The 25,623-nt window shown below is 37.3% G+C and overlaps 1 protein-coding gene and 2 non-coding genes across 3 annotated transcripts; all 3 read left to right on the top strand.

The window, feature by feature from the left end:
• The first annotated feature begins 796 nt into the window (after nucleotides 1-796).
• ATG16L1 (autophagy related 16 like 1) lies at nucleotides 797-23,606 on the top strand. Its single transcript, XM_029283689.1, has 20 exons — nucleotides 797-929; nucleotides 1,118-1,335; nucleotides 2,674-2,767; nucleotides 3,883-3,988; nucleotides 4,597-4,670; nucleotides 4,759-5,010; nucleotides 6,120-6,185; nucleotides 8,477-8,563; nucleotides 9,801-9,857; nucleotides 10,038-10,085; nucleotides 10,769-10,871; nucleotides 12,488-12,593; nucleotides 13,276-13,346; nucleotides 15,166-15,237; nucleotides 17,342-17,462; nucleotides 20,553-20,658; nucleotides 21,316-21,465; nucleotides 21,756-21,803; nucleotides 22,219-22,320; nucleotides 22,657-23,606. The coding sequence occupies exons 2-20, from the start codon at nucleotides 1,221-1,223 to the stop codon at nucleotides 22,748-22,750; spliced, it is 1,872 nt and encodes a 623-aa protein (XP_029139522.1). The 5' UTR covers nucleotides 797-929; nucleotides 1,118-1,220; the 3' UTR covers nucleotides 22,751-23,606.
• On the top strand, nucleotides 11,152-11,430 carry LOC114922414. The gene has a single exon (XR_003810402.1).
• On the top strand, nucleotides 14,583-14,850 carry LOC114922413. The gene has a single exon (XR_003810401.1).
• Nucleotides 23,607-25,623: the final 2,017 nt, after the last annotated feature.

Raw genomic sequence — 25,623 nt, 5'->3', positions numbered from 1 at the left:
GCGCATCTTTAAAGTCGCCAAGGTTGAGACATATTGATCTACGCCGGGGTCTGCCGGCAGAGAAGTTGGACTGAGTACAGCGTGGGAGGGGAAGGGAAAGGTAACGTCGTCCCCGGCTCACTTGAGTTGATGCTCAGCCCAGAGTATGTATTCCAAAGAGGAGGTTTTTAAGAAGAGACTAGACCAGGGGTAGGCAACCTTGGCTCTTTTTTGACTTGTGGACTTCAACTCCCAGAATTCCTGAGTCAGCATGCCTGGTTCAGGAATTCTGGGTATTGAAGTCCACCAGTCATAAAAGAGGCAAGGTTCCCTACCCCTGGACTAGACAGTTACTTGTCTGAATTAATACAGGTTCTCCTGCTCGAGCAGGGGGCTGGACTAGAAGACCTCCAAGGTCCCTTCCAGCTCTATCCTATCCTAATTATCGATCTGTGTAGCCGAGAGCAACTATGCCACAATTCCCCGCCTAAAGTGGCGCGCAGCAAAGGCGCCTCTTCCCAGCATGCTTGCCTAAAATGGCGTATATCCAAGGAGCCCTGACTAGCCTCGTCTGCAGCCATTTTCTACCCCGCTTTTGCCTTTACGATTGCCGTGCAGCCCACATTTAGCAAGAAGGGCACTCGGCAAGGATGGACCGGCGAGGTAGTCACTGATTTAGCGATGCGCGATCGCTAAACGCGCAATCCACATTCTGCAAGAAGGGCGGCCTTGTGCATCAGGCACTGAGGTTGGAGCCTAATGTGATTTAGCCTGCGACGCAGGGAGAGAAAGCCCGCTAGTGACGCCATCTCTCTCGGACCAAGAGAAACTCTGTGAAAGACTGTCGCGGAAATGGATGGGGGCTGCGGCCCGATCGAGGGGTGCGCGGAGGGGCCTTCCAGGTGAAGGCGGCACCCAACTGCCACCCTCTTGCTCCTTGATGCTCAGCGGTGAGTTGTGCCCGTCGGTCTTGGATCTGTTCCTGGGTGGGTCCGGCAGCCAGGATGACTGGACGCCTCCCAGTCTTCTGGTCCCTTTTCATTCTCCTGGTCTTCTCGAATTCCTGTTCCTTTCTCAACCCCGATCGGGCTGCCTGACTTGTCTGCTACTGCATTGTTATCGTTATCCTATTCTTTAGAGTCCTGGATCCAGTTCTCCTACACCAACTCTGTCATAGGGGAAACCCGCAGCCAGATGATTTGGGTTTGGGGCAGGGTGTAACGTCCCAGATCTCCGGCAACATGTCTGTTGGGCTTAAGACGTCGAGCTTCCCCACCTGGAAGCGACATATCCTGGATGAACTGAAGCGTCGAGACCGGTTACAAAGACAGGCCTTTGAAGAGATAATCTTGCAATGTAAGAGCTTTCGGAAGAATCATCTGAAAATCCTCCACTTTAACTAGCAGGCCAGAATTGCCAATGAATTCAATTATAAATAATTGTGATTGCTCGACTAGATAAGGAATGCTGTGTTGTTGCTACTGAAGTTTAATTAGTTTGGTTGCGGAGTCTTTGGGCCAGTTTCAGTAAAGTTTCAGTAAACTTCAATAACGTTTCAGTAAACTAGCAACATTTCCTAATTAACTGTCTTGCAGTACAGTTGAATTGAATACAATTTTTCTTCAATAGATTCCAGAAAATAAACCTCAAAAGAAAAAAGCAGGAATGTATATTGTATGAAAAAAGGAGTTGTGTGTTACTAATTTCATCTTCATAAACTGAACATAAATTTATAAATACTATTGTTTTTTAGGCCAGGTTCACATAATACATTAGGCTAAAATTTGTTCATTGGCTTGTGATTGTGTGTGTTGTGCAAACACAGTTATTTGGCTTTTTTTGGCATTCTTGTTATAGACACCCAAACAATTGGTGAATTCAGTTGCCTGTGAATTAATGTATTATATAAACAAAGATTAGAAAGTATTCACTCCAATGAGGCATAATGCTATTTGCATATTATATTTCATATTTGTTTGTGTATATGTGTGTGTTCCTTTGACTCAAGAGTTTGGCAAGAATTTCAGAAATGGTTTGTCATTGCCTCCTTCCTAGGACTGAGAGAGTTACCCAGCTGGCTTCATGCTAAAACACAACTAGAACATGTGATCTCCTGGAGTCTGGCCCGATCTTTAAGCACTACACCAAACTGGCCCATTTTTATGGATTTGGGGTTGTAATAAAATATAGATTCCAACCCTGAACTTTGAATACTTCTTGTTTATGTTCTGTTCAGTGGCAAGGAACCTTCTCATTAGTTCAGTAGCATAAGGAGAATTACTTGATTGCTTGAGATATTTGCTGTCAGACCAGCACCCATTTGGTGAGAAAGAGGTTTTGCAATCTCAAACAATCTTTTGTGACTACATCAGAGAACCCCCTTCCTGATTCTGTTATTCAAAATACCAGATTATAAAGTAGAACAATGTCTTATTAAATGACTCATTCATTTGCAGAAGCCTAGTTGAATAAATCTGAACTCATAATCCTATTATTGTGTACTGTGAGAGAATGTAGTCTTGATTAGGCATGTTTTCACTGCAGTACAAGAGCTTGTCTGAAATAGGTATAATTTCTGTGAAAATGTTTGCCTCAGTTCAAAGAGTATAATGGCATAGCAAACTTATTAATCGACTGCACAATTAATAACATTCTTTTCCCTTTTTTTTCAAATTAAATATTTCGGCCTGTTAGATAACAAGCTCTTGGAGAAGTCAGATTTCCATTCAGTGCTGGCTGACAAGCTACAGGGGGAAAAGTATGATTTGCCAAGCCGGCATGAGATCAGGTACTTGTATCAATTCTAGTGATAGTTATTGTGGCTTCTTTAAAACCAACAATATAACAGAGCATTTTGCTCTTCTGTGTAATATTCATCACAATTTTTTTACTATTAATAGCTACTGCAGAACTTTGTGTTTGGTGCTGTACATGTTGTACATGCTTTATTATGTTAATGTAATCTTTATTTTATAACATATGTACAATTTATACAAGTAATACTCATGTTACAACTATTCATTTAGTGACTGTTTGAAGTTACAATGGCACTGAAATAAGTGACTTATGATCAGTCTTCACATTGTCACATTATCCCCATGGTCGTGATCAAAATTCAGGTGCTTGGCAACCAGTATATATTTACAATCATTGCAGCATCTTGAGGTCATGTGATTACTATTTGCAACCTTCCTAGCAGGCTTCCAACAAGCAAAGTCAACGGGGGAAGCCAGATTCACTTAATGACCACATGATTCACTTAACAAGTACAGTGACTCACTTAACAACTACCTTGTTAACAGTGGAAATTCTGGTCCAAATTGTGGTCGTAGGTCAAGGACTATATGGTGATAAGTTATGCAAATGATGCAAATTACATCAAATTATGTAATGTCATATGAATATATAAATTCATACAAATTATAATACTAATACAATGTTAGTAGCGTATTGAATAATTTCATATTTTTGGACATTTGGGATGATAGATAAGCCCTCCTCCCACCAAACATCCAAATGGTCCTTAAAAAGAGACTTCGTTCTTTTACATAGAGATCAGTAGCATACAGTATTAAGAGGAATGGGAATTGCTTTATGTAATTTCAATGCAATGTCAGTGGAATATCAATATATGGAGATGTTCTTGTTTAGTGTAGGTCCTTGCTTAACGACCATTCTGCAACAGTTCAAAATTACACTGGCATTGGACAAATGGTACTTACAACCAGCCCTGAGAATTCCAGCCATTGCAGTGTCCCTGTTGTCGTGTGATTGCAATTGCTGACATTCGTTGTGACTTCCCACAATTGCCATTTTAACCTGAAGAGTATCTGTAGGTTGAACATCTGTATGATTAAATAGACATACTCGGCATCTTACCTACTGTTCCTTTGGAAAATTCAGCCCAGGACATGATGGTGCAAGAAATGATGCTCATCTTCAAGAAGTAGCTCAATTAAGGATTAAACATCAAGAGGAATTGACAGAGCTGCACAAGAAACGGGGCGAGGTTAGGAAAAAATTGTGCTTACTTGCAGCAGTACAATGTGCATGCTGTTATTTATTTCTCTATCCCATAAGTTTCACAACAATAAAAAATATATCTCCAGAATAACTTTTTATAGTAAGCAGTCAGCCTTTCAGCTTTTCTGTTGCTTTTACTATAATAAAAAGTCAATATTTATTATTGTAGACAATGCAGCTTGTATTCTATTTTTAATTAAGATACTTTGCTTTTGTGGTGTCTTTCTTCATCTGTTGCTAGAAACCCGGAAAATGAATTATGATGCCTACTTATTTTAAGATTCTGTGTTTAGAAATTAAGGTACAACTTATGGTACCTTTCAGCTACGTTATGTAGTCATGATTGTCTTTTCATTTTTGTATATATTGATTGTTAAGTTGGTTCCATATGGGTCTGTGAATCTGCCAAATGAATATAGCATATCTTGCTTATGATTGAGAGATATAAGATACATTCTTAATAAAATGCATGCACTGAAAGAGACACAACAACTATTGCCTATGTTAAGAATTGTGGTTTTTTGTTAACATAGTTAACATTGTTAATGTTAATATTATTCATTGATATTGATCATTTTTCTCCTTTTTTTGTAGTTGGCTCAATCTGTGATTGACCTAAACAATCAAATACAACAGAAGGACAAAGAAATACAAATAAATAATGTCAAGTGAGTAAAATCCATTTATTACCAATAGAACTTTATCTTAGTCCTAGCTAGCTTCAGATTTTCATTATATTAGTTGCTTCTATTGAAGAATTGCAGAATATTTACAGAAGATATCTGAACTGGAGACAGAGTGTCATGATTTATGCAACAAGCTTCAAGATCTCGAACGAGCTAATCAGACTCTTAAGGATGAATATGATGCTCTCCAAATCACCTTTACTGCTCTTGAAGAAAAATTAAGAAAAACCACTGAAGATAACCAAGAACTGGTAACCCGCTGGATGGCAGAAAAGGCTCAAGAAGCTAATAAGCTCAATGCAGAAAATGAGAAAGATTTAAGGTATGGTAGTATTTTTCCATGTAACCGTGTCTGAATTAGAACCCATCCTCAACGTTTCTTCTTTCTTTCTTTCTCCCCGTGCATGTGCCCTGCATGTCTTTTTCTTTTAATTAACAGAGCCTTTGGATGTGGTTTTGAATCCTTTAAACTAATGGTAGAGGTTTCTTCAAGTTGAGCTGAACACTCATCCATACTGTATAAAAATGGTTTTCTGTTGCCTTTCTGGGAATGTTTTTCAATTTCCTAGTCTGATCTGATATTTCTTGATAATTTATCCAGTTATTAACCAGACTTTGACTTGGCTTGAATTTTGAGCTTAACCAGCTTCTAAGGTCTAGTCTTTAAATCCTTATGTTCTTAAAATTTTGACATAAGGTTTAGACTTGGTTTGACTATAAAATAGCTAAATGTTAGCTCCTAATACTCCGATTATGCCCATTGAAATAGCCTCATTTTTTCCTGTGTGTTTTTTCATAATATGGAGTAGCTATTATATCTAAATTAGTAAACTTAATCTAGAATTAGCATCAGTTTCTGTGATGGAAATAATATCTGATGATTCACAATATGTCAGTATAGGGACAGCTTTTAACATATGATGCACTGATTAGAACAGAAGTCCCCAACCTTTTGGGCACCAGGGACTGGTTACGTGGAGAGAGGTTTTTCTGTGGACCAGAGGGGGCGTAGTTTTGTGTGCTGCCTGCATCCCATGCTTGTTTTTGTGGACCGGTTGCTGGCATGCCGTGGACCGGGGGTTGGGGACCCCTGGATTAGAGCTATTTTATTTAAGAATTACAGAATGACTTCAAGGCATCTTAAAACAACCTACTTAAGATAAACATTTCTGGGCAGTTAAGTTTTCACTTGGGCCTAGAGACATTAATTCCAGTATATTCTGATAAACTTTATATTTTACTAGTATCAAGATACAGATACCTTTTTTGAGGCAACAAGTCTAACCACTGGGATTTCTGTGCCAGGGAGCTTAAGGCAATAATTTCTCCGAATTATCAGTTCCTTCATACTTTGAATACAACTGTTCAAATAAATATTGATAAATGTTACACAGTTGACACATATTTCCTAATAATTTTCTTCTCTGTTAGGAGAAGGCAAGCTCGGCTTCAGAAAGAACTAGCAGAAGCTGCTAAAGAACCACTGCCAATTGAACAGTAAGCATTCGTCAGTCTAACTACTTCCTAATGACTACATTATTTCCATTTCCAAGCTGAAAATATAAAAATTAATTATTCAAGCTGCATGCTTGTTTATCTTCTTACTATTCATTGGCATTCTGCTATAAACCGTGTGGTCAGATAATCCTAATTTTACTAGCAACAAAACTGGAGAAGGGGGGGTAAAGATGGTGACTATTTTATTTATTAGGAGCAGCTTTGGATGGGCAAGCCTGGATTTTATACCTTCACCTTCATAAATGTTTTCATCTTTTTTAACAGAAACCTAATAGGGTTAGATTTTTTCTGCCAAGCTAAAATTCTGATTTTTAAAAAAAGTCATATCTTTTCAGCAATACTTTAATTATTATTTTTATATAACTTAATTTTTGTAACGTTTGATATTTACTGACTTTAGATTTACAATTTGCAACAGTTTTATTGGTTCTCTGTTGACTCAGATTGTTTTTCTTTATTTTGCTGTCTTATCTTGGCCTTCTGAGCTTAATACGCTCCTTACAAATTCAGTGGCTACATCAAGTGAAAGGATCTGGGAATTAAGAACTGATTAGCAATACATCAGATTAACCAGCCATAAACATTTTCCTTTAAACAGTTGCGTAGGCATCTGACTGTTTAGTTTAGAAATTACTCTATACAGAACTTATCTTGCTTTGCTTTACTTGAGCTTATTGCTTTGTTTACTAAGTGAATTTGTTTGGGCTAAGAATTAATTATTTGAGTTTATTTTTAAGTTTATTTTTATTTTTAAATTTATTTTTTAAGAAGATTGATACAATTCTAAAATTATTTCAAAGTACAGCAAGTTTATTCCTGCCTATCTATAGAAGAATAAAAGGCAGAGCCTGGGGATGAAGTCAAGAGAGGAATCAATGTGGAATCATTACGTTCCCTCAATGATCCAAGTCCAGCCCCCCCCCCCCCTTGAATTCTGTTAATTCTTATCTAGTGACAATTTAGTGCTGGCCATTAGTGTAGGATTAAGCACTATTTAATGTGATACTGATTGTTCGCACCTGACCCTAACTTAATTTATTATGATTGATTTTACAAGAGGGCACTCCCATATGAAGAATAACTATACAAATATTTGGTAATAGCTTTAAAATACTTGCTGCTGAACGAGTATTCTACGTATCTGCAGCCAGATAATGCTTGGAGGGGGCTTGTTGTTATTACCTTGGATCCAGTGGTGGGATTCAGCCAGTTTGCACCAGTTCGGCAGAACCAGTAGCTAATTTTTTGTTGCCCAGGCCCAAAATGGACTTCCAAAAGTGGCATCCACACAGAGAACCGGTGGTTCACATATTTGAATCCCACCGCTGCTTGGATCCAAACCCACCTTGTTACTTTGGCAGTCTTAAAAATGACCAGGAACTGCACCAGCCTTACGGCTGAGACTGTGGAGTCCTTGGTGTCTCTGAGCTTTGTTGTTTTCTTGCAGACAGTTCATTATCAAACTAGGCCAGGGGTAGGCAACCTTGGCTCTTTTATGACTCGTGGACTTCAACTGAGCATGGCTGGCTCAGGAATTCTGGGAGTTGAAGTCCACGAGTCATAAAAGAGCCAAGGTTGCCTACCCCTGAACTAGGCAATATCATCAATGCTAGTACGGAGTGGGGTTTGATCTCATTTTATATACCAATGGCTTCTCTGTCAGTATTTGTGGGAGTGGCCTTGATGGTTCCTTTGGCTGTCATTTATTGTTAGCTTGTTTGTCTGAGTTGGTTGAGGTATTGTTTGCTTCTTGGTCTAATGCTAATCTGTGTATTAATCTCTGCTCATCTGGGTCTTGATTGCTAGTGAGGAGGTGCTTTGGTCTTTTTGTTTCCTTTTTGGCTTTTTGATTGTCTCTGTTGAAGAGCTGAGAGTTAACTTTCATCCCATCCCAGGGAATAGTAAGAAGGGGAAATGCTGAAATCACAAGTACTATACAATAGCATGAATGCAACCTTTGCTGGAATTCCACGGGTAAAAAAAAAATCCTATTCCCCTTTGTCAAATTGTTTAGAAATAGTTATATTTTAACTGTGCAAACAAGCCACATTCAAACAAATAATTTCATTTTACAAACTGTATTAAATATGATTAAAAATTGTAAAAGGCAAATAAATTACAGCCATGGCATAGCTAATTCTGTTGTTCAGTTATTGTGCTATTAAAAATGGTAGTGAAATTCTGTATTTGATATAGTAGGGGAAGAGGGCTGTTTAATATGAAATGCCTGATCTTCTTGAACATTCAAGGAATGGTCTGTCTTTCTTCAGAGATGATGATATTGAAGTCCTTGCTGATGAAACCTCCGATCCAGCTGAGGACACATCTCCAGTTCGTGCTGTCACACGGACATCAAGGTAGTATGTGAGCAGAGATGTTTGAAAACATGTTTTTCAAAGAGTTTCATGAAATATTTTCACGTGGGGCAAAAATTCATAGGTATTCTTGATTTGATTCAGGAAGTTCATTCGAGAAGCAAACGTATTGAGAAAATTATTCCCTGGATAGATGAATGATAAATTAATTGATAACAGATGCCAGTATGAAAATAATTTATCAGCTATATGCCCTATTGTAATAAAATGAAAATTGCACAGCTGATGTTTTTAGCTACCATTTATTTTTAATGGGATACAAATGGGAAAATTAGCTAGTGAATTATGCCTATAGGAAACACTCCAGTAGTTATAGTTTTGTGATCTTATTTCTACTGACTTTTTTTGTGGAAATGTCTACTTTTCAGTATCATTAGCTAGGAATGTTTTGAAACAAATAAATATAGGGAAGGAGTCTCTCCTTTTCTCTCCACATCTGCTTTTTATCATAGCAGTGTTTATTCCTGACACTGGGAAGAGCAATGTAAATAAAGTTTTTGCAGCCTTGAATTTAAATGTGCTCTATCAGTTAGGAAACGGCCCCTCAGCTTTCAAGAGCTGGGTTTATACCAACATTCTCAGTTTGTTTATAGCAGAGCCTTGTCATGGTAATAGTAAAGGGAGACTCAAATCCTCTGTGTAAATATTAACAAGATCAAAATTACAAAGGTTGCAAATGTTAAGGGCTATGCTAGTTAGCTCTGTAGGTTTTATAAAAAGTTTCCTTTTTGGACAGTTGGCTCACCTAATGTTGGTGACAACTGCAAATAATAGATTCTTAGACAAATTTCTTTCCAACTCTATATTGTAACTGAATCTGCAAACAAAACATGCAGAACTTAAAGTCTTTCCATTTAAACTAGCTTAACAGCAAAAATGTTTACTTTCCCTGTTAAAAGGCCATTATTATGGGCCAACCATCACATTAGTCATGAGAATGCTTGGAAATATGCTCTGCCTTCATATAAGTACACCTTTAATTTTATTCTCAAAATTCCAGTGAATTATATCTTTTGGGAAACCTTTTTCTTCCTGCTCATACAACAACGGTATTCAGTTCGTAATTGTTATGCAAGCTTTTGACTTAGAACCAAGTTGGTGGCTTTTTCTGCTGTCCTGTTATCATTTGCTTTCCTTGCTGAATGTGGGGCTTCAAAATTGAGAGTTATGGGCTTGTGTGTTTTGATCTCCTTGAAAACTGTCCTCCCCTTCTCTTTAGTAAGCGACTCTCCCAGCCCCCTGGAGGCCTTCTGGATTCTATCACTAATATCTTTGGGTAGGTTGTTATGCATTTACCTTTTCATTACATATTAGTTCAATATATAGCAGCACAGTGATACTAGGCATGCAAACAATTTTTCTTATGTCAAGCCTTCTTCTAGCTCCTATCTCTCCTTTTCTTTTGTGTTCAATTCCTTACTTCTGCTGTGTGCTGACCTCTGATCTTTCCCTCCAGTCTGTCTGAGTCTCCCCTTTTGGGACATCACTCTTCTGATACTGCCAGGTGAAAATTTGCTTGAAATTATTCAAACTTTAGCATGCAATGAGGGTTGCTGAATAATTGTCTCATGTTGTTTCTGTAACATTGAAAAGACATTCTAGTTAAATAATACATAGATATCGTGGATGCTTGAGGTATAACAACTTAGGGAAGAAATGCTGGACATAATCTACATGATTGCTGTGCCCAGTCATTTTAATTATTTTTTTGTGTTATGTAGAAGCTCTCTGTTAATAATGAAATGTGAGTTTTAAATTAAATCATAGGTTATGCATCTTTGCAACTAAATAGGATTTACCTTGTATAGGAAAAAGCATTTAAAATAGTAGCAGATACTTAACAAATAAATAAATATTGGTGTTCTTCAACGCAAACATTTTTAATTTGGGATTCAGTGCAACAGCTGATAAATTTTTCCCCACTCTGGCATAAGGAGTTTTTATGCAGTTAATTGGGTTCACACGAGAAACTAGATGCAAAGGCTATAGAGGAGTCCCTAATATGCACAACCATTTCTGGGTATTGATTCCCTGTTTTTGTTGAATACTTGAATTTGTTTTAAGACTCCTTGCCTTTCTTTCCATTCTTACCTATTGTGTAGTTGAGGTCATCCCCCTGCCTATAATCTGGAGACATAGCTAATTTCCTCTATGTACTTATTTGCATATTGATGTAACCTTTCTCAGGAGGCGTTCTTTATCCTCATGTCCTATCCCTCAAGATAACACTGATGTACATCCTACTGCAAGCAGAGAGGTCCGACTACCCAACATAGCAGTGTGTGTCTTTGTAAGTATGTCTAGGATGCGTTATCTTAAACAATTAATATGTTTTACTGAGTAGTTTTCCTATTGTGTGATACTTTGCAGTGTAAACATGTAAAGTGCTTCACGTTTTACTTCATGTTCAGTCAACCATTTCTTTCTTTTTCTGATCCGATGCTATATGTTCCTGACATGGCTATAGAGGGGCTTTTGTGACTTTGGAAAGAATTGTAGTGTGGCTTTTGCAACAAGAAATGGGGTCCTTCTATACCAGCCAAAACCTGAGAAATTCTAATAAATACTGGGGTCAATGATGATTAATGAAAGGTCTGATTGCACTAGTGAAATTGCACATCCACAACTTCCAGAGCTCCCAACAGTTTTTTCTTTCTTTCTTCCATCCATGCTCCATTAATGCTGACAGATGTTATGAAGCTGCTGACATTATGTGGGTATCGTCAGTTCACGTTGCTTGCAGTCGAAAGCACTTAGAGTTGACTCTCTCCCAACAAAACCAGTCAAGGAGCTGGCAGTTCTGGAATGTGTTCTTAACGTGCATGATCTTTAGTTTTCAAGCTGAGACCTCTTTATTTCCTGCATACATTTTTTTCTGACTCAGTATTGCTTTTCTACTTTTAACTTCTGTAGTAATTTTTTTTAATTAGAGGCATAAAGTTATTTAAATAAAATGACCATATACGTGGAATAGATTTAGGAATGACATGGAATAAACAACAACTATCAAATACATTTCTAGAATGTAAGCAGTGTAAAATCACTTCATAATGTACAAGTACTAAACAATCTAGCAAAAATACACACAAACATAGAGACATAAATACAAATTTAATAATTGTCTTACCTTATAAAAGGGACGCGGTGGCTCAGCCACTTGTCAGCTGGAACCTTGGCTCTTTTATGACTCGTGGACTTCAACTCCCAGAATTCCTGAGCCAGCTATGCCTATTCCTGGGATAGGGGAAACCTTTACCTTTTAATCTTATAAATGCAAAATTATTTTTCTTTTCATTCAGATATATTAATAGTCAGATTTACTGTTTTACTAATATCCCATTCTTTTCTTGACTGCTTTTCAACATGTAGTTTTTATCATTTCTTCAGTATTAAGCTGAATGCAGCATTTTAGGAGTAGAATTCTTTGATGCCAAAAAACAGTTCCTAGGCCTTTATTCTGGATTTAAAAAAAAAAAAGATTTGGTTGTACATGTATTTAGGTTTTTTTTTTTCTTTCATTCAATTATTTCCAACTTGCCTAGAAAGGTCCTTGCAGTCATTTTTAGAAGTGGTTTGTCATTGCTTTCTAACTAGAGCTGAGAGAAAGTGACTGGCCCAAAGTTATCCAACTGGCTTCATACCGAAGGCAGGACTGAACTCACAGTGCCCTGATTTCTAACCAAATGTCTTACTACTAAACCAAACTGGGTGTCATAAAGTTTCTTATAGATAGCTTTAAACAGGAAATGTATACTGAAAAACTCAAGAATTGATAGACTTTTTTTTTTGTTATTTTGTTAGAGTCTCGTTCGGTTTTTTTTTTAATGTATGCTTCTAGAGGCTGACAGATCTGGGTCCTGAAATCATCAATAATTGTTGTCTCCGTGTTGTTTTTCATCTTCTTAGGATGCACATGATGGGGAGGTTAATGCAGTCCAGTTCAGCCCTGGATCTCGTTTATTAGCAACAGGAGGCTTGGACCGGAGAGTCAAAATTTGGGAAGTTTTTGGTGGTAAGTCCTGTAAAGAACTACAGATAAAAAAAGACAAGAGGTTTTAATTCATGGACACATGCTTTTTTGCTTACAAGTTTGATTCTGTAGTTGATATCTTTAAAAGGTAGCTACAATTCTGAACTAAGAAATTAATGTAGGAATCCCCAAATAAATCCCCTAATGCATTGGAGAGATAAAATATCTTTTCCAAAACTGTTCAGACAATAGAACAGGGGTGTCAAACTCGCAACGTCACGTGACATGTCGCGACATAATCACAACTTTTTTTCCATTGCTGGCAATGGAGTGGGCATGGTTTCGCCATGACGCATCTGACCCACGGGCCAGCAGTTTGACACCCCTGCAATAGAAGATATATGGGTTTACTGATGCAGCACAATCTTGGTTGGATAATCCCTACCATTTCCATTAGAAGGATGTAAGGTTGGGAAAAAGAATGTTCTGTGCCCAAATTCTGAAGAGTAGCATCATAAGATAGAGTAATCGGAACTGAGCCTTACAGCCTGCCTTACATATAAATCAGTTTTATCAATCAAGAAATAGAAATGATGTATTACTAATTCTAAATGATCAGTTCTGTGGTTTATATCTTTGAGATATGTTTCTTAGCTAGATTGAATGAAACTGACATGCATTCATGCTTTTTCTTGCCTCCTAACTCTTTTCTTTTGTATTACAGATAAGTGTGAATTTAAAGCCGCCCTATCTGGCAGTAATGCAGGGATTACTAGTGTAGAGTTTGATAATGCTGTGAGTATGGATGTATTTCTTTTTTGCAAATACGTTCTGCCCTGCTTCACTAGCACATCATTTATGGAATTTCCAGAAGAACAGTCAATATAAAAATAAATAAAGAAATAGGATTGAATTGCTGCACAGTGCATATTGATATTGGTATCAATATATATTGACTGTTCTTCTGGAAATATCAAAAGAGATGTGCTAGATATTGATTTAAGGTATTTAAATATGGTTATTTAAAAAGTTTATTATTGGTGTTTTACCAATAATCAACTTTTTTTAAATAACCATAGTTATAAAATATTCATCTTTTGATTTTAATCCAAAAGGTAAATGAATTGTAAAATATGAATAATTCTATATTTAAAAAGCTACAATATTTCTCTAATTCAATCCACTCCTCAAATTCCAAAGTCAACAGTTGATTTTTTTTCCCCCCTTGATTTGTAAGCTAACAGTGGTCTCCAAGTCAAAAGAAATTTCATCAAATTATTCTCTCTAAACAAAGCAGTCAATTTCACCATCTCAACTGGCTCCATTACTTTCAAAAGCCAGTTTGGTTTAGTGGTTAAGGCACCAGGCTCGAAAGCAGAGTTCTAATCCCTCCTTAGCCATGAAAGCCAGTTGGGTGATCTTGGGCCAATCACATCTTCTGAATCCAACTTACCTCACAGGGTGATTATTGTGGGGAAATAGGAAGAGGAATGTTGTTGCATATGTTTGTCACCTTGAGTTATTTGTAAAAAATAAAAATACAAATAAATAAAAAATTTTCCGTTGTGGGCATATTTTCTTCTTTCCATTTTTGGACAAATAGTAACCTCGCCACTGATGTCACATATAGAAACAAAATTTCATTCTTTTGTTTTCCCTAATTGTTTATTTGCCCTCCCTAAAAGAAAAGCCTTGGGTTTTAATTTTATGTCTGATTTCAAAATTTTCTAAACCCATAGTTTCCAATATGCCCATCCTCTTCCTTGAGTAATACCAATGTACATTAAAAGACAGATCATCTGGAAAATTAAGCAATTGCTGAGAAGTGGTATAAAATTGTCATCTTTTTAGTAACACAATATTTTATTCTTTTTTTTCTTTTGGAAGTACCTGAAAAAGTTAGGCCTGTTGCCTGTAAATATAGATGGTATATGTATTTTAACCCTGAGCAGGTTATTTTTTTAATAATGCCGAAGCATATAACTTAAGTCTGTACTACTTCTACAAGACAGGGCAACAATGTTTTGCTGAGGTCAGTGATGAATAGTAAAAGGTCTGATTTGCCCAGAATATTGCTTCCCTAGTCATCTAACTCCCAGCAGTTACTCTTCCATCAAGCTATAGAAATGCTATGTGTGGGAGAGTATTTGCTGATACATTGGGATATATTCAGCTTGTGTCCTTGTAGAGTATTGAGTAGACACCGCTGAAATTATTATCCAACATAAAACAATAAAGGAGTTTTAAGTGTTGGAGGCAAGTAAATGGGTATATGAGCTCAGCTTTTTAAACTGAGACCTCTTAATGAAGCAAAACATCTGCACAGGACACTAGCAACAAAAAGAAGAATTAGGAATGGGAGAAAGAATGGATGAGGGAAATAAATGGGAAGATAATGGAGGGAAAAAATGGAATCAGGGTTCACAAGAAGGGGAGAATATGTAAAGGTAATGAAGCTTCAAAAACTTGTAAATAAACCACAAATGAAGTGATAAGATTAGGCAATGGCATAGATTGAGATAAGAGCATAAAATAATGTGAAACAAAATTACTTAGAAATTGTAGATTGTAAAAATGGTTATTATAGAAAACATTTTAAAAATCATTTCCATAGGGTTCCTACTTATTAGCGGCTTCAAATGACTATGCCAGTAGGATCTGGACAATGGATGATCATCGGTTACGGGTGAGTATTTCTTCCAAGACATGGCGCATGTGCCTGATTCTGACAAGGTTTATAGCTATAAAAAAAGATGTTAGAAATTGAGTGTGATAATAGATGTTAACACTCAATATATTAAAATTTGAGTTGTCCTTTAATCGTCTTTTACCTAGTTTTATTTATATAACTTGTTTGATATTTCCAACACAAAGTGATTTGAACATACTATTTGGAAACAGATATTAAGTATTTTTATATGATTCTGAAAGAATTATATAATTTAATAACTTGGCATATATTTTAACTAAACACTATAAAAACACTAGGTTGCCAAACTTTTGAAACTGGTTTGGCAAACATAAAAGTATATTCCGTATTCATTACTTTCCTTCTCTAATCCACACTTTTTTTTACTATAGCTAAGAAGGTAGGAGCATGTTTTACATGCAGATAGCTTTAGTTTCAATCCCTGAGAACCCTGCATTAAACATTAGCAAACTAGCATGAACTGCTCTGCCATAGATTATGAACTGTTACTAGATTTGCTAGTGATCTTCTGTATAGTGAACTTTATTTCATAGTAAATACAGATAGTCCTTGACTTATGACCATAATGGAGCCTGCCCATTTCATCACGTCATGATAGTTATTAAGAAAAGCACCCATATGATCACCTCACTTAACGACCCCAATTTTTGCTCTGCCTTTGATCTACTGCAGGCCCAAGCCTACACTGCAGCACCTCCCCCAGCTTCCCAAGCCTTTCAGGGACTCCCATATTCCCTCAGGCAGCCCATTCTCCGCTTCCCACCCTGGATTCCTGCAGGCCTTAGGCCTTCTTTCCTGCCTCACTGGGTCTGCACTGGCTTTGGGCCAGCTTTCCCGCCACACTGTTTACAACACCCTGCTTCCCATCCTCAATCACAGCTTGGCCACTTACCTTTTTGATAGATCTCCTTCGGCAAGCAGCTTCTCTACCACACACCTCCCTACACAGTGGCGACCACGCGGTGCCGTCCCGGAAGTGGATGTCATTTTGGGGGTGGGAAGAAGGGTTTGGGACTGCAGGGACCCAGTGGGGTGAGATAGTTGGGAGACTGCTGCAGCATCCTGGGAATGGTCTAAAGACAGTTGGATTGTCAAATGCCCAAATTTTGTTCACGTGATGGGGGGAGGGGGAACTGTAGAGGCTGTAAACCTAGGGCGGCCATCGTAAGTCCCTTTGTTCAGTGTCATTTTAATTTTGAATGGGCACTAAATAAATGCTTGTAAGTCAGGGACTACCTGTATTAAATTATAGGAACTTGGAAAGGACTTCTCTGTTTAAAATTGTAGAACTTCACTGATTAGTCAGAGACCAGATAATGGTTTTCTGAAGATGGTCAACCAAATATTCCTAGGAAACAAATGGAAACAGGATATAACAGTGAGCCATATTTTGTTGTATATTCCCAGCATAGATAATTGTAGGTTTCATTTGCAAACCATACCTGTGCTCCATTGTTAAATATAACACTAATGAAAAAAAACCACAGGCAGTTTCGACTTACAACCACATTTGAGCTGCAACAGTTTTGACTTATGACCACATTTGAGCTGCAAATTTATTTTGCTAAGTGAGTTTTGCCCTATTTTACGACCCTTTTTGCTACTGTTGTTCAGTTAATCATTGCAGTTATTAAATTAGTAACACGATTGTTAATGAGTCTAGCTTCCCCATTGACTTTGCTTGTCAGACAGTTACAAAAGGTGATCACAAGAGCCAGGTCACTGCAACCCTCATAAATATGATTCGGTTGCCAAGCATCTGAATTTTGATCATGTAACCATGGGGATGCTGCAGCAGTCGTAAGTGTGAAAAACAGTCATAAGTCACTTTTTTCAGTGCCATTGTGCCTTTCAATAATTACTCAATGAATTGTTACTAAGTCAAGGACTACCTGTATATGCAACCTTTTGGATATCTATTTCAGATACCAAAACTAGTGCTCATACTTGTATAGAAAGGCCATTTCTTAGTTCTCAGTGTAGAATGAAGGCTAAGTAATTGTTTAAAATTCTATTTTTGTTAAACTATTGAATAGTGAGTGTAAAAATTTGTTTTCTTACCTAATGTCAATTTCTCTAGCACACGCTCACGGGGCATAGTGGAAAGGTTTTATCAGCCAAATTCCTTCTGGACAAAGCTCGCATTGTATCTGGGAGTCATGACAGAACACTCAAGCTATGGGACCTGCGCAGCAAAGTCTGTAAGGAAGCCGTTTCACAGTTTCCCACATGCATCAAAGGGACAAGAAGAACACTCATTGACTGATTACCTCTCAAAGCATTCAAAATTGCTGTTCTGTTAATCTTCTGATATGTATATGGATTCAAAGCTGGCTTCTTCCCTTGGGGTAGGACACTGAAAATGAGGAATGTTACTAAAGACTCATTCCATTGATCAGTGGAACTAAACATTTTACTGTTGCCCCAAGTGTCATCTGGGTAGTCACCACTGACTGATATTAAAGAAATGAATTTCTAATAAGTGAAATAGGTTTTGATTTCTAAATTTTCTTGACTTTGAAGCCATATCAGTCATTGGAGAAAAATGGCTAATCTGCTGCTATAAAAAGACACAGCCAGATACCAGCATTTAAAAGATTTTATATTGTTTGATTGCCTATTACTCTTACCCAGAGTAATTCTTAATAAGTTTCTTCTCTTAGTATTTATATGATCTTATTAAAATATTTTAAGGGATAAGTTGATTTCTTCTTGCACATAACACGGATTCTCTATGCCATTGTAGATCTAGGCTAATTTTGCTGTTACAGCAATTGGCATTCTCCCTCTTGGTTAGTAGTTTTCGTCCTCATAATGCAGATAGGCAGAAGTGGTAGCTATCATCCAGCTCAGCTCATTTCTATTTACCATTCTGCTAAGATAACATTGATCCAAATGCTATCCATGCAAATATTTCTGTGATATGTATAGTTTTGTATGAAGTGTTTTCACAACCAGAAAAGTTTGCTAGTTTAAGAAAAATATATTTCCTGCTATTGGGCTGAGATCGACTTCTTCCTTTTGAAATAGATGCTCCTGATAAAGATTTATATTAAACAGTACTGCTGTCAGCAAAGACTAACCTTATACTATATAACATACTGCAAAAAACGGCTAAACCTTTAAGCAGTTGAGGAAGTGGGCTCACCTGTAGATGCTTTTTTTCCCCCAGATTTTGTGACTTCAGGTTTTGTAGAAGTTTCTAAATTGTGTTTATAATAGTGTTCATACTTTTAATGATTTTATATAGTGGCACTGCAAAAGGTTGGTGAGTTAGTGGTGTGAGTCCCTTTTTCCTTCTGCACATATAAGTGTATAACTTGTGTATAACTTGCAAGCTTTGTATTGCAAATTCCTCTCACGTTCATGGAAATAACAGCAAGGTTTGTAGATTGCTTCATTATAAATCACTGTGACCTTTTATCTAGATTGCTACTTGTAATAATTAAAATAAAGAGGACAGCATGTACAGGTATTTTTTTAGCAAAGGGACATTTATCTGGGTTGTTTATAAAGTAAATCATCAGACTATCCCAGATGTTATATGCTAGGAGTGTGTGTGTTAGTTAAAAATATCCTTAGCAGTGGACCAATTGCCTGAAGTTGTGTCATCAAGCTATCTCTAGGTGTGATTGTTTATACTTCCTGTCCTGTAAGAAAAATATAAATGGATGGCAAAAGCCCCCAGGGACCCTGAATCTTAGCCGATAGATCGGAAGATCCAGGGAGGTGGCTAATGGAGTAGAGCAGGGGAATTCTGGGAGTTGAAGTCCACCCATCTTATGAGAAACACTGGAGTAGAGAACACCCCACCTCATCTCTAGGTGCACTTTGTGCCCTCCCTCTCCATCCTGCTTAATTTTATTTTAATTGAATTTTTAAATTTAAAATATTATTTTAATATTTTATTCTATATTTTATTTAATATCTATAAGCTGCCTAGAGTTGTTCTGGTGAGATGGGTGGCATTTAAGTTTGATAAACAAACAGATAAACAAAGTCGTTGTGCAGCTTCCAGCTAGCTCAAGGGGGTCCATCTACTGCTATTTCTCTGGCCTTTCTTACAATCTGGAAGGATATAGATTAAGGACTTTTTAACTTTTAAACCTTATATAAAATTGAAATTTTAAACATTCAATAAAATAGTCATTCTCTTTCAGCCCAATTCACTTCATAGGTTGGTTGTTGTGGGAAAAATAAGAGAAGAAAGAAGTATTAGATAAGTTAGTTGCCTTGAGCTACTTATAAAAATAATAAAGACAGGAAAAAAATCTAATATTTTTTTTTGCTCTGAATGCACCCTTTTTCTCCACATCCAGAGAACCCATTAGCTACCAGCTAGCCACTGCTATCAAGTATAAAAGAAAAAATATATTTTATTTATTAATCTAATTGATATAGCTGCAAAAGTGACTCTGGGCAGTGCATAACAATAGATAAAACAAAAAGTACAAGAACCAGAACAGCAAATACAAATATAAAAACCATAGTTAATTAATGAATATCTTAAAAATCCAAGATACAAGCATAAGTGAAGGAAGCATACAAATGACCCCCTGAGCAATGGAGGTATCTAAACAAGTATCCAGGTCCATGGGAACCCCAGGCCTGGTCCCATGATCTTAAGGGCCTTTCAGAATATCAGAAGGGATGGACCAATCTAATATGTTGCCAGTCATTCTTAAAAAATGAAAAAAATGCTTTTTATGTCTGTCCTCTCCCCCCGCCCCCTGCTTCAAAAAATTGATGGGGATGAATACTTAGCTTGCTTATGTTCATATTCATAGTTATTTTAGTTCTTTCAAAGTAAACCAAATAAAGACATAGAGTAGTTTTTGATCTATAAATTAGAGAAATAGCTTTCAAAATTCTCTTCTAAATATAGGCAGAAGTTTTTTATGGATGGTTTCTCTGAATTCTGCAATTGAAGAAGCAATTCTGCACCATTATCTTAACAGAATATGCTTTTCTCGGGATTTGAAATTGAATGTAAGCATACAAAGCCAAGGAATCTTTTCATGGAAATATAATACGGTGAAAGCATCTTCTCCTCCATCCCTTGTCTAACTCAAAACTACACAAGTATACTCCTCCATAAGAATTTCTCCAGAATTTTGCTCTGATTGCAATTTCTTCAAAATCTGCCATAAAATTCAATAAGATCTAGCAAGGAGGAATATACAGCAAAATCTCTTTTGCCAACATTAATTTAAATAAACAATTTTAGCAGGCTTTTATGGAAGAAAGACTGTGGATTCAACTACATGATTAGTAACTTCATCTTTTTAAAGGTATGAAGACGGTGTTTGCTGGCTCCAGCTGCAATGATCTTGTCTGCACAGAACAGTGTGTAATGAGTGGACACTTTGATAAGAAAATTCGCTTTTGGGATATTAGGTGAGCGCAACTTCCTTTTGAAATTGGGAGAGACCATTTTGAAACCAGAATGATTCCAGTAAGATCAGAACCAGGTTCAGATTCAAAACCTTTTGACTGCAAAAGATTTTACATGTTTCTAACGAAGAGTGATAGTCTTCCAATATGAACTCATACACTTTGAAAAGCCATGTATTAGTCAGACCTGAGGAGAGATACATAAAAAACATCTAAAGCAACACTATTTGACTTTTGGTTCACCTGGCTCAAAAAACCTGGTCGGAGAAACGGTCCTGCTTCCAAACCTAGGAAATCTCAACAATACAGGTAGTTTAAGGACTAATACCTTCACATTCAGCTTTTAGGAAGCTGAGTAGGATTCAGTACTCTGGTGAAGAATATAATGCACTTAGGGCCAATGGGGGAAAATACTTTTCTTCAGTGACTGCCACAAGAATGCTAGTGTTCTAAAGTAAATTTACCTATTGCTGTTTTAAAAAGGCTAGATTTAAACACTCTTTGTTCTAAGCTGCAAAGCAGTATACCACTTAACCTAATTAGCACATAAATTATGCTACTGATTACTCCCTTTATCCACTGTAACATTTTAATGAGGCTTCTTGTATGCCACCAAGCTAAGTATCATCAAGGAAATGTTGTGTTATATTTCGTTTTTAGAACTGAAAGTGTGGTACAGGAAGTGGAATTGCTGGGAAGGATCACAGCTCTAGATCTCAACCCTGAGAGAACAGAGCTTCTTACTTGTTCCCGTGATGATCTGTTGAAAATTATTGATCTCAGAATCAATGCTGTCAAACAGACATTCAGGTGAATATGGCTCTGCAAGTAAGTTGTAGATTTCTTACCTTTGTCAAAAGCCAGGAATTCAAAGCTTGTCCTGTTGACATGTCATGGTAATAAGCAGCCTGTTCTTGAAAAATATCTTTGTTGACTGTCCATGACATCCTAATGTAGATGTTTGTGCTTAATAAAGAAAAAGGCCTGATTGGTTTGATTGTTAATTTTCAGGTTTGTGTGGCTAAGTTGTCTTTTTGTAGCTGCCTATAAAATGAATTGAAAAGATACATTTAACATTTGTGGTGGGCTTTTTCTTCCAGTGCTCCAGGATTTAAATGTGGGTCTGATTGGACTAGAGTTGTATTCAGGTAAGAAGCTGAACTACCAAAACTTGGGTCTGGTTTTTTTATTATTTGTATACAGTATACAGTATACTGAGGTACTTGCTTAGCATATTAGATTAGATGAAGTTATTTTGTATTTATATGAAACTTCAAGAACAGAATTACATTCTGTTCTCACTGATCAGAAGAAAAGGAAATTCAGAGCTTCTAATTAGTTGTTGTGGTTGTAGGTATTCATTTTGCACTTATTTTTAGTGTTTTAGGTAGGAGGGAAACTAATTTAGTGTCACCTTTGCAGTGCATTATAGTTAAATATATTCATTCCATTTGGTCAAAAGTCTCTTCTAGACTTTTGGGAGATTTCCATCAACTAATGACACATTGTACTACAAAGAGCAGTAACACGTTTTTTCTCTGCTCCAAATTTGTGATTTTTCAGCCCGGATGGAAATTATGTTGCGGCTGGCTCAGCAGATGGATCACTTTATATATGGAGTGTGCTCACTGGAAAAGCAGAAAGGACACTTTCCAAGCATCACAGGTGAGTCAAGATAATGCTGTTAAAATCTGAGCCTTCTATATTTTGGAGCAGAAACTAGCCTACAAGGGAGCCTTCCTGAAGCTGATGCTCCCTACATGTATTGGAGGCTATTATTCCCAGACTACAAGGCTAATGTTAAGCGCTCGGAACATTACTGGAGAATATGAAGAGGTCCATGCCAACACATCTTTGAGCCAAATGTTTCTCATTCTACTTAGTAAATAGCAATAATCTTCAAAAAATAGCTCTGTGGAGACTGAGCCGCATTTCTTCCTTAACTCAAATTTTGTACCTTTCAGGAATCTAATAACATTTATGTCATCTTTTTTGTTTCAGCACCCCCATCAATGCTGTAGCATGGTCACCATCTGGAGCCCATGTGGTCAGTGTGGACAAAGGAAACAAGGCTGTGTTGTGGTCTGAATATTGAGCTAAAAGTGCAAAATACTAGCTTGCCAAAAAATGCATGGGAAGGCAGTGATCTGTCTGTCTAGAGAGGAGAGAAGTCCCATATCTGGCTCTCACGCAAGAGTTAATTTGCCAAGTGCATAAGCTTGCCTTTAGCAAAGAATTATTGATGCATCCATCAGGAAGAAAAGCGGATCCTGATTACAGTATGTTGCTGCTATCTAACTTTCATAAAGGTTTGGGTGTGGAACCGGTCATTTTTAAAATGTACCATTTGCACACTGAAAAGTTTCTTATACCAGATAGCAACACTCCTGAAACAATATTCTATGGCATTTCACTGTTGAGTGCTGTAGCAAAAGTTCCTGTATGTCCTGATTTTATGCATGTATTCATACATGTGTCGTCTTCTCTGAGCTAGCTAAGAGACGAGGTGAAGGATTCTAAGACATGGAATGGTGGGATCTGAAGTATAATCTTGTTTGAGTAAGCCATGAATTTGGCAGTTGCATCTATGGGACTTCTAGTACTTAGCAAATCACAGCTTCTTGTTCTAGCTTGATTTGTGCCAGACAGAATCAATTGAAAAAACAGACATTGTATCCTCGAAAGGTTATCCAGGTAGCAGTGATACAGAAAGAAGCATTTTAATTTGACCCAATGCATTTTGGGTTTTAATTGTGGGATACAACAAGAAGTTCTGCTGTAATGAAGAATGTATGATAGCATGACTTCCGCACAAAAACCAAATTCACAGCAACTTCTGCTATCTTGCAGTTTTATATTGAGGGTAAAGGACATGAAAGAAAACAAACACCTGAAGCTGAATGTCCTGGTGCTGGCAAATCCGTATCATTTGCCTCTGACTTAAATGTGCAATATTCTTTCTTTTTTGGAGCTCTCTCTCTCTGTCTCTCTGTCTCTCTGTCTCTCTGTCTCTCTCTCTCTCTCTCTCTCTCTCTCTCTCTCTCTCTCTCTCTCTCTCTCTCTCTCTCTCTCTCTCTCTCTCTCTCTCCCCCTCCCTCCCTCCCTGCCATGGAGGAGGCTTGGGAGTCTCGGTGGTTAAATGCACAATATGTTTGAGGAGAACTTGTGGCATTGAACATTTATCAGCCAAATACTTTTCCACATTCAGTGGGCTGTGATACAAGCCACCAGCATTACATTGCCTTTTAATTTGCACTTTAATTTTTCTTCCTTCCACAACTTATTTTGTATTGCTTGTATTGGAGGGCAGGTGTACAGGATTCTTTTGGGTCTGGGGTTTTCATTAGATCCCTTCACGTTGACAACTTATGCAGAGGAAAATGGAAAGTACACAGGACAAACTTTATTTATTGTACTAATCTGTCCACTAGTACTTGACTGATTATAAATAAACCAATATCCTGCTTCTAAATTTGCATTGCTTTCTCTTTATTTTTTTATCTGCTTTGGATACAGGCATAGGAATGAAAAGCAGTTTGAAGAGAATACTAAAAGCTCTCTATAAAGTTTCAGCTGCAAAAACCTATTTGCAAAACCTACAATGAGATGCTGGGACAGAAGGAATAATGCATTGACTGTTTAAAAAAAGGCCAACAGCACAGTAGGGATAATCAGAAACAGTTTTGAAAATAGAATGCCAACATTGTTATGTAAATCAGTGGTGTGACCACATCAGGAATATGTTCTGGTTGCCGCAATCTCAAAAAGGATATAATGGAGTTAAAGGTCGTTCAGAGGAGGGCAACTCAGATGATCACGGGACTCAAACTGCTTCCCTATAAGGAAAGGTTGCAACATTTGGGGCTTTTTAGTCTAGAAAAGAGGCAAAAGAGAGGGGATATGATTGAGGTGTACAAAATTGTGCATAATATAGATAAAGTGGACAAAGAGAAGCAGTTTTCCCTTCCCAAAACACTAGAACCAGATGACACTCAATGGAATCCTGAAAAAAATAGAACAGATAAAAAGTGGTTTTTACATAATACATACAGGTAGTCCTTGACTTACGACCACAATTGAGCCCCACGTTTATGTTGCTCAGTGAGACACTTGTTGAATGAATTTTGCCCCATTTTATAACCTTGCCACAGTTAAGTGAATTATTGCAATTATTAAGTTAGTAATACGGTTGTTAAATGAATCTGGTGTCCCCATTGACTTTGCTTGTCAGAAGGTCACAAAAGGTGATGATATGACCCCCAGGACGCTGCAAGTGTCATAAACTTGAAACAGTTGCCAAGCATCTGAATTTTGATTGTGTGACCATGGGGATGCTGCAACGATCGTGTGAAAAACGGTCATAAGTTACTTCTTTTAGTGCAGTTGTAACTTTGGTCACTAAATGAACTGTTGTAAGTTGAGGACTATCTGTATTTGAACTTTGGAAATTGCTCCACAAGAAATAGTGCTAACAGCTTGACTGGCTTCAAAAAAGGGTTGGACCAATTCATACTAGTCGTGGGCATCAATAGCTGTTAGCCTTGATGGCAGGGTGACCGCCTCTGAAGGCCATCTGCTGGGAGACTAGTGGGCTTGTTGACCATTGCAAGAACAGGCTGATGAACCTGGGTTGTGATCAGCAGGACATTGCTTATGTTCTCGGAATATCTAGGATATTCATATCAGCAACAAGAGTTACATTCTACTATAGTTTCTTTACCATCATTAGGAGGCAAAGCCATTGCTACTGCTTGCAGTTCACCTCTGATATCAGCATCACATCAGGAAATGTACTTGTGAAGAATACAGATCATCAACTAAATACTTCATATTAGAATTATAATTTTTTATTGGCCAAGTGTGGTTGGACACACAAGGAATTTGTTTCCAGTGCATAAGCTCTCAGTGTAGATACAAGTAATAGTGATATTCATGATCATAAACAACATGAAATACATTCATCATAAA

The sequence above is a fragment of the Protobothrops mucrosquamatus genome, unplaced genomic scaffold (genome assembly GCF_001527695.2).
Source record: "Protobothrops mucrosquamatus isolate PMUCROS unplaced genomic scaffold, P.Mucros_1.0 scaffold183, whole genome shotgun sequence".
In the NCBI taxonomy this organism is placed as follows: Eukaryota; Metazoa; Chordata; class Lepidosauria; order Squamata; family Viperidae; genus Protobothrops; species Protobothrops mucrosquamatus.
Note: the sequence above shows the minus strand (reverse complement) of the source record. Positions and strands in the feature narration are given on the sequence as shown.